The 9,364-nt window shown below is 37.7% G+C and overlaps 1 protein-coding gene and 1 long non-coding RNA gene across 4 annotated transcripts in view; one reads left to right on the top strand and one right to left on the bottom strand.

Annotated features, from left to right (window-relative positions):
- The window catches only part of LOC115508399, a 46,747-nt gene extending 42,515 nt beyond the window's left edge, over nucleotides 1-4,232 (top strand). For 2 of the 3 annotated variants that reach the window (XR_003966993.1, XR_003966990.1), the window contains one exon: nucleotides 2,631-4,232. This is a non-coding gene — a long non-coding RNA (uncharacterized LOC115508399). Of the gene's footprint in view, nucleotides 1-600; nucleotides 693-2,630 lie in introns of all 3 variants that reach the window. The other variant, XR_003966992.1, reaches the window with a different exon arrangement.
- Nucleotides 385-1,859, bottom strand: HESX1 (HESX homeobox 1). The gene is made up of 4 exons (XM_030307064.1): nucleotides 1,703-1,859; nucleotides 989-1,188; nucleotides 580-681; nucleotides 385-483 (listed from the first exon to the last, which is right to left on the bottom strand). Exons 1-4 carry the CDS (start codon nucleotides 1,857-1,859, stop codon nucleotides 385-387), a joined length of 558 nt encoding a protein of 185 aa, XP_030162924.1.
- Nucleotides 4,233-9,364: the final 5,132 nt, after the last annotated feature.

Raw genomic sequence — 9,364 nt, forward strand, 5'->3', positions numbered from 1 at the left:
AACAGAGCATATCTTTGTGCCATTCTCCAGATTATTTTACTTGAATTATTCTGTAAATAGAATCCAGCTTGTGGAGTCACTTAGTCATGAGCTTGCTGATTTTAGCGAACTACTTTCTTAGATTAAATTTGCTCACTTAAAAAATAGCTGGCTTTTTCTGAAAATGTTTATTAAAATATATAGGAAAGGCCTTTATTGTAACTAAAAGCGCCCATGTATAATAGGTACCATGTCTTAATAGTGAATATTTACAATATATTTTCGGAAGAAAAATGACAACACTCAGATTAAATGCAGAAAAGATCACATTTTTAAAATTTGATATCTCCATTGATTCCTCGGGTTCTGCAATTGTAAAATAATCTCACGTGGTCAGTTTTCCGTCTACTCCAGGAGGTTCGTGTTGAAATTTTTTTTCGCCATTAGAAACTGTGATTCTCTATGGGACCTTTTCAGCTTTGCACGCCGATTTTGGAACCAGATCTAAAATTAAGGAAAAATAAAGTAGATCTCAGGAACATTATTTTACTATTCTTAACATTTCCATCATCACAGGTAACAGCTAAGTTTGAAAATTACCTGGATTCTGTCTTCCTCTAGATTCAGTTTTCGAGCTAAGTCTTCTCTGATATCAATGCCAGGATAGCAGTTTACTCTAAAGACATTTTCCAACACTTCAATCTATGAATAAGGTAATAGTTACATAAAATGTTGATATTTCGTATGTCATTATAAAATGGGCTTTAATTCGTATAGCAAAATAATTGTATTTACATCTTGGGCAATTAATCTATATATGCCTTTTACATTTTTTAAATGACTATCCAGAAACTGTCAAAAAAAAAAAACAAACCCACCTCCATAGAGTCTATTGTTTCATTAACAAGGCTTCTTTCTAAACTGAGATCCCAAAGTGATTGGGCTTTTGCCCAACAGGGCGTTAGTTAAAACCTTTGTATTATCATTACTGCTTGAAAAAACTTCCCACCTGGTTTTGAGTAAAAGCGGTTCTTGGTCTTCGTCCTCTATACCAACTCAGTTCTCTTTTCAAAGACAGTCTTTCTGAGGGTGAAAAGTAATTTTCATATTTCAAAAATCTTTCTTCTGGCACTGGACGATCCACAGTATAAGGGAATGAGATCCCGTTAGGAAGGCTCGGGATATGTACACATAGGTTAATATCTTTCCCTAAAAGCAGAAAAATAAACTCCATCTTAGATGTCCAAACCTGTATTCCACAAAGTTCTATAAGAAGGAATTTCAGGAACTTGTCTTTAATTTTCCTGGGGAAATTCCTCTGGGTTTCACAAGAGAACTGACCTCTCATCAACCAAAAACCAAAAAGCAAACAAAGATGGAGATCCTGCCTTGCTGCTAGAGAACATTTTGATCTCTGAATGTCATGTATTTTTTCAGTGAAAAAATAGAATATCTGATGTGTCAAATACAAGAGATCTTTTGAAATAAATGCAGGTTCTTGGCATTTCCTGTGAACGAACTTTATACTCCCTTGGATCTAAGGCCAATTCTCTTTTCATTTCCTATAGAACTCAGCTGGAGGCACTGAAAGTCCTAGATACTTCAGTTATGTAATTGGATGAAACTGCAGTTTTTCTCTAACTCTACGTAATATGAAATAAAGGCCAAAATAAACACTGCAGACGAAATAACAAAGAATTTAAAAAATTAACTTGTGGTGTACCTGAGGAGCCGCAGGTGTCTGCCCAGGGCCTGTGGGGTTTCATTGATGGAACACAGTCTTTCTTCTGGTCCAATCCCAAAATGCTCTCAATTGAAAAGGAGCAGGGCGAGGGTTTGCTTTCCCCGTGCCGAGCCCCTTCCTGCAGGCTGGGAGACATCCTCGAGTGGGCTGCACAGAACAGCGGCTCTGGCCTCTCCTTGCTTCTTGGCTGGCTCTGCCCCATGTGTACAGGGCTGGGATCTTCCTGTGGTTCACCTCCTGGCTCCGCTGACAAGGGGGCTGGATTTAGAACGTCACTAATTAAAATCCTGTCTTAGAAAGTTTTAGCATGTCAATGAACACTCTCCCAGCCAGCAGCTTGAGGAGTTAATTGTTTATTTGTTTGCAAGTAATTAGCAACTAATGGCTACACCAGGGGGGCCACCTACAGGGACAAAAAGTGTTATCTCTCCTAAGCAGAACACAGACTTAACTTTCTCGAAAGAAGTGATGCACAAACTAGCACTCCTCTTTTATTTGAAATCATTAATGTATAAAATCATGCCTTTTATTCTGAAGTTTATACTTTCATGGACTCCAGTTACCTAAACACACAGGCAAGATAGGAGAGCAGTCAAGTAATAAATAATCTAATTTAAGTGAATTTTCTTCCAAGGAAATTGGAAAAAATAATAATCTCTTAATGCTATTACGGTAATTCCAATGAAAATGCCTGTTTTTCATATGCATATGTAATAGTGAATGTTGTCAATGAAAACACAATAGTATTTGGAGTGCAGCATACCGGAAAAGGTTGGCAATGTTATTAACACTGAGTGTAATTGTCTTCCAAGTGCCTGGATTAATTCATAAGGAACAGTTGCACCAAGTATTTTAAATAATTAATGAGCTAATTCCATTCTGTCATCTTTTCTTTTAAATGAGACAGATACAAGTTTATGTGAAGATCATATGTAACCACCTGCAAGTAACTTAAAAGCATGACTGTTCAAACTAAAAGGAAGAATTTCTCTTCCCAGCAGGGTTGTTTCAAAGAACAGAGCATGATTCACTGTATTTTCTTAAAGAAGAATTTCCCTGTGTTGATTTTTTGAGGGGCTGGGAAGTCTTCACGAAGACAATAAGATTTGTGAAAAATAACCAAGAACAGAATATTTTCATTTCATCCTCCTAAGAAAACTTGAAATTAAAAGAGAAATGCAGCTGCTAATTGGGAAGATTGTGAAGTAAGCACACCCTCAGATAGTGCAATATTTTTAGTCCTTGTACTCTGCGGCCCCTCTTTTTCCAGTACCTTCTTGAGGATAAATTTAAGAGTTCAACTTTATCCAGGATTTAAACAACTACGAGACAATTCTTCAGGGAAGAGGAAAAGTAGTCTCCACTCATAGAGGAAATGGACTCTACAGGATGGAGCTCAGCTTCATCTGATTTTATCCTATCATGAGGTACAAATATTGAACTAAATTCCTCTTTAAGCAACTTCTAGAATGAACAAAGGATTCACATAAAAAACATCAACAGGCACACAGAAGGATGGGTTTATAAATACAGGTGTAAAGCCATTGTAAGAATGAACAAACTAGTAAACATTTAATGCCTCATGGAGGTTTTGCCTCTAGCGTCTTGGAATGTAGACTGTGACCTTACCCTGAGGAAGACTTGGATGAAGAGAGAGAATTCAAGATCTTCACAGATTCCTTTCTCTCGAGACATTCATCCATCCATCCGTTCATTCCACTATTGGTTGAGCATCTACTCAGTACCAGAAAGAACAGGATCCTTGCCCTCATGAAGCTCACAGTGGTATGGGGTGGGGTTGGGGTGGGGAGCAAACAATATTTGTAACAGTAATTATAAGTCAGTAAATTACCTCATATGTTAACTGGTGATAAAAATGGAAAAAGGAAGCGGTGAGCCAGGTAAGCTGGCTCATCAGTGCAGGAGGTGGAGATCCTGAAATCTTAACCCCACAGATTAGTGCCCTAGTGCACAAATTGCAATGCTCCTACAGCATACACTGAAGCAACTCTAATCCCCAATTTCTTCTTTATCAACAAGGACATTCCAATATCTTTACTGTTTGAGTTGACTTTATCTGGACTTACATAATACCATTTTATACATGGATGGTAGATGAAAATGAAAGGTAGGAAAGAATTTCTCTAAAACTATCAGGGAAACATTTTCTTATATATTTATTCAACAAATTTTATACAGCACTTACTATGTGCTAGACACCATTCTAGGTGCTAGATATCAGTGATGAACAAGGTAATTTCAGAGAGGGATAAACTCACTGAGAGGAAGAAACAAAATGTCAACCTCTCTCATTTACTACCTTTTGCCTTATTACGTTATATATCTGTTTATTATGTTTGTTTTCTATTATCTGTTTCCTATCTCTAGAATTTTTGTCTTTTTGTTCATTCCCTAGCATCCAAAAACAGTGCTTGGCTCATACTAGATGAAAGAATCTCATTGTTTCTTTTTGCATTCCTTCAAGTAAAGTTGGGCATTTATTTCTTCATGTTTTTCAGCCAATACGTGCTCTTTCTATTGTGAAATGATGGCTTATGTCTGTCTTAGTCTGTTCAGGCTGGTCTAACAAAATACCACAGACTGGGTAGCTGATAAACAACAGAAAGTTATTCCTCACAGTTCTGGAGGCTGGAAGTCTGAGATCAGGGCACTGGCATGGTTGGGTGAGGGCTCTCTTCCAGGTGGCAGATTTCTCCTTATCTTCACATGGCAGAAGGGGCTAGGGAACTCTCCAGGACCTTTTATAAGAAACTAATCCCATTCATGAGGGCTCCGCCCTCATGACCTAATCACCTCCTAAGGGCTCCCACCTCCTAATACCATCACAAGGGGTATTAGGATTGCAACATATGAATTTTGGTGGGACACACACATTCAGACCATAGCATGTCCTTAGCCCATTTTTTTTTAATTAGGGTATTTTTTTGGTTGTTGTTTCTTAATGGTAAGAGTTTTTCATATATTAAAAGATGATAACTCTTTGATATGTGTAATAAATATTTCCCCCATTTTGCCCTTGATATTTTGACTTTATTGATGCTTTTTTTTTCTCGTATGAAGCTTCATATAGTAAAATGTGTTGATATTACCCTTTATGATTTCTACCTTTAAAAAGGGCCTTTCTAGCTCCATTTATGGTAGTAATGAAGTAGCTTCTATTGTACCTACCCTCCCACAGATACAAATTATAAACTCTGGACAAAATGTTTTTTAAAACTACCCCAAAGTACTAAAAAGTAGTCCCAAACAGGGAAAATACATTTAGAAGAGATAAACAGCACTGGGTGAGCTTTCCATTTTTATGGCTTTTTGTCTGAAATCAGGCACCAGTCAACACTATGTGGGAGGATGTACAATCTTATTGGCTTAAGGAACCAAAGGAGAGAGGTCAAGTCAACCACAGCAGCTAGGAAGTGACAGAGAATCCTAGGAAGGAAAGAGATACAGGGAAAGGCCCCAAATTCTGCATATAAATTCTGCCCAAATCCCCGGATGACTTCTGAATTTGGCATGCACATGGAAAACACCAAACATCTCAGCTAATCCTAAAATGATTGAACAAAAATTTCAACCGATGACGACCACAAGGGAAACAGAGCTTAGATACAGTTTGAGCACAGACTGATAAAACAAACAAACAAACAAACAAACAAATGCAAATCAACATTCTTCAGACAGGTAAAATAGAATCTGGAGACTATAAATATCATTTACAGAGTCCAGGATACAACACAACATTATTAGACATATGAAGAAACTGGAAAATGTGTCCCATATTGACAAGAAAATGCAATCAATCGAGACAGATCCAGGGGTGATACAGATGTTGGAATTAGCTGACAAGTTTTGAGAGCAGTAAATGTAAAGACGCTTAAGGACATAAATGAAAATGTGCTCATAATGAATGTACAGACAGTATCCATCATCAGAGAAATAATAACTACAAAAAAATCAAATGTAACTTCTATTACTGAAAAATAAAATATGAGAGATAAGAAATTCACTGGGTAGGCTTAACAGTATATAGGAGATGCCAGAAGAGTCAGTGAACTTGAAGATATATTAATGAATATGATCTGATCTGAAGAATACACAGGAAAAAACATTAAAAATAAAATCAGCAGAGTCTGAGTAACCTGTAAGACAATAAAACAATATCTAGCATATGTGTAATTGGAATTACAGAGGGAGAAATAGAGAAGATATGGTAGAAAAAATATTTGAAGAAATAATGGCTGAAGTTTTCCAAAATTTGGTGAAAGACATAAATTTATAGTTTCAAGAAGCTCAAAGAACCTCAGTAGGATAAACACAAGCAAAACTACATCTAGGTATATCATAGTCAAATGGATAAAACCAAAGATAAAGAGAAAAATTTGAAAGCATTCAGAGAAAAATGGTATATTATATACATAGGAATAACAATATGATTTGACTGAGTTCTCATCAGAAACAATGGAGGCCAGAAGACAATGAAACAACATCTTTAAAGTGCTAAAAGGAAAAATAAGCTTTTCAACCCAGAATTCTATATCCAACAAAAATATCTCAGAAAATGAAAGCAAAATAAAGACATCTCAAGATAAATAAAAACAAAGAGATTTATCACCACCAGACCTGTACTACAACAAAGTGACCAGCGTGACCTCCACTGTTAGGTGTTATGGGGCACTGTGGGTTCTGCTTTGATCTTTTGTTTACATTTTTTTTTAACGTTTGTTTATTTTTTTTTATTTTTTTTTCAACGTTTATTTATTTTTGGGACAGAGAGAGACAGAGCATGAACGGGGGAGGGGCAGAGAGAGAGGGAGACACAGAATCGGAAACAGGCTCCAGGCTCTGAGCCATCAGCCCAGAGCCTGACGCGGGGCTCGAACTCACGGACCGCGAGATCGTGACCTGGCTGAAGTCGGACGTTTAACCGACTGCGCCACCCAGGCGCCCCAAACATTTGTTTATTTTTGAGACAGAGAGAGACAGAGCATGAGCAGGGGAGGGTCAGAGAGAGAGGGAGACACAGAATCTGAAACGGGCTCCAGGCTCTGAGCTGTCAGCACAGAGCCGACGCGGGGCTCGAACTCACAGACCGTGAGATCATGACCTGAGCTGAAGTCGGCCGCTTAACCGACTGAGCCACCCAGGCGCCCCTCTGCTTTGATCTTTTGGATAGCTCTCTCCAGGGGAAGCCAGCCACCATGCCCTGAGGACACTTAAGTAAACCTGTGGAGAGCCCACATGGAGAGGAATTGAAGTTTTTGCCAACAGTCAACACCAAGTTGCCAGGTATGTGAGTGAGTCACTTGGGAAGTGAATCCTCCAGTCCTAGTAAAACCTTCAGATGAATGAAGCCCCAGCTGACATCTGACCACAATCTTAATGGATACTCTCAGACAGGACTGGATATCCAAATCACTCCTGAATTTCTGACACAAAGAAACTGTGAGAGGTATTAAATAAACACTGCTGTTTTAAACCACTTTTAGTTGATTTGTTATACAGCACTAGATAATTTACATAAGCCTCCATCATAAGAAACTGGGTTGGGGTGGGAGGACAAAATAATATCATAGTTAGAAGAAGAGAAAAAATATAAGAGCAGAAATGAATAAAATCTAAAACAAACAAAGCTGGTCTTCTGAAATAATCAACAAAATTGATAAAACTATAGGCAGACTAATCAAGAATAAAAGAAGGGTGCCTAGCTGGCTCAGTTGGTAGAACATGCAACTCTAGATCTTGGGGTTGTGAGTTGGAGCCCTGTGTTGGGTGTATAGATTACTTAAAAACAAAATCTTTAAAAAAAAAATAACAAAAGAGAGAACACAGAACACAAATTACTAACATCAGGAATAAAGAGGTGATATTACTATAGAGACTACAGATCATTAAAAAGATAAAAGAATATTATTAACAACTTTATACCAACAAATTCAACAACTTACATGAAATAGATAAAAATCTTGAAACAATATGATTACCAAAATTGAGACAAGATGAACTAGAATATATGACTGGTTGGATATCTATTGAAGAAATTATTTCACACACACAAACCTCCAGGCCCAGATAACTTCATTGGTGAAATTTATCAGATATTCAAAGAACAGTCTTATACAAATACCATCTTACACAAACTCCTTCATAAAATGGAAAGGGACCCTTCTAAATTCATTGCATGAGTCCTGAATAACACTGATAACAAACAATTTCCAGAAAAATTATAGACAAATATCCCTTAGGAACACAGACACAAAATCTTTAAGACATTAGCAAATAGAATATAGAAACAAAAAAAGATAATAAATTATGACCGAGGCTTTTCTCAGAAAGGAAAGGATGGTTTAACATTCAAAAATCAATGTAATTAACCATTAATAGAAAAAAAGATAGTCATGTGATCATTTTATCAGATGCAAAAAAATACTCATTTGTGACTGTAAAAAATCAGCAAATTAGGTTTAGAAGTAACTTCCTCAATATGACAGAGGGCATCTATAGAAATTATCAACTAACATTTATTTGTTTACTTATTTATAAAGCTTATTTATTTAAGTAATGTCTACACCCAAAATGGGGCTCTAACTCACAACCCCAAGATCAAGAGCTACACACTCCTCTGAATGAGTCCACCGGGTGCTCGTTCTAAACATCAAATTTAATGGTGAAATATTGGGGTGTCTGGGTGGCTCAGTCAGTTGAGTATCTGACTCTTGATTTTGGCTCAGGTCATGATCTCACGGTTTGTGAGTTTGAGCCCTGCACTGGGTTCTGCATTGACAGTGCAGAGCCTGTTTGGGATTCTCTCTCTGCCCCTCCCCCACTCACACATGTACTCTTGTGCTCTCTCAAATAAACTGGTGAAATATTGAATGCTTTCTCTCTAAGAATAGAAACAAGCCGGGGCGCCTGGGTGGCGCAGTCGGTTAAGCGTCCGACTTCAGCCAGGTCACGATCTCGCGCTCCGTGAGTTCGAGCCCCGCGTCGGGCTCTGGGCTGATGGCTCGGAGCCTGGAGCCTGTTTCCGATGCTGTGTCTCCCTCTCTCTCTGCCCCTCCCCCGTTCATGCTCTGTCTCTCTCTGTCCCAAAAATAAAAAAAAAAAAAAAAAAAAAAAAAAAAAGAATAGAAACAAGCCAAGGATGTTCACTTTCAGTATTTCTATCCAACACTATATTGGATCTAAGCCAGTGTAATAAGGCAAGAAAAAGAAAGAAAACTCATATAGATCAGAAAGGAAGAATTAGGGGTGCCTGGGTGGCTCAGTCGGTTGAGCGTCCGACTTCAGCTCAGGTCATGATCTCGCAGTTGACGAGTTCAAGCCCCGTGTTGGGCTCTGTGCTGACAGCTCAGAGCCTGGAGCCTGCTTCGGATTCCATCTCTCCCTCTCTGTCTGCCCCTCCCCCGCTCATGCTCTTTCTCTCTCTGTCTCAAAAATAAATAAACATTAAAAAAAATTAAAAAACAAAGAAAGGAAGAATTAAACTTCTCTATTCACAGATGACATAATTGTTTACATTGAAAAATCTTAAGAATCTACAAAATAGATACTAAAACTAATACGTAAATTTAGCAAAATCATAAATCAAAGGTAAATATACAAAAATCAATTTAATTCTATATG

The sequence above is a fragment of the Lynx canadensis genome, chromosome A2 (assembly GCF_007474595.2).
Source record: "Lynx canadensis isolate LIC74 chromosome A2, mLynCan4.pri.v2, whole genome shotgun sequence".
NCBI classification, from domain to species: Eukaryota; Metazoa; Chordata; class Mammalia; order Carnivora; family Felidae; genus Lynx; species Lynx canadensis.

Excerpts from the sequence above, each read along its gene's own strand:
- HESX1 (XM_030307064.1), bottom strand. The coding sequence starts at position 1,859 with ATGTCTCCCAGCCTGCAGGAAGGGGCTCGGCACGGGGAAAGCAAACCC. Across the intron at positions 1,189-1,702 it reads AGACACCTGCGGCTCCTCAG|GGAAAGATATTAACCTATGT; the intron begins GTACACCACAAG and ends TTCTGCTTTTAG. Across the intron at positions 682-988 it reads CCGCTTTTACTCAAAACCAG|ATTGAAGTGTTGGAAAATGT; the intron begins GTGGGAAGTTTT and ends CCTTATTCATAG.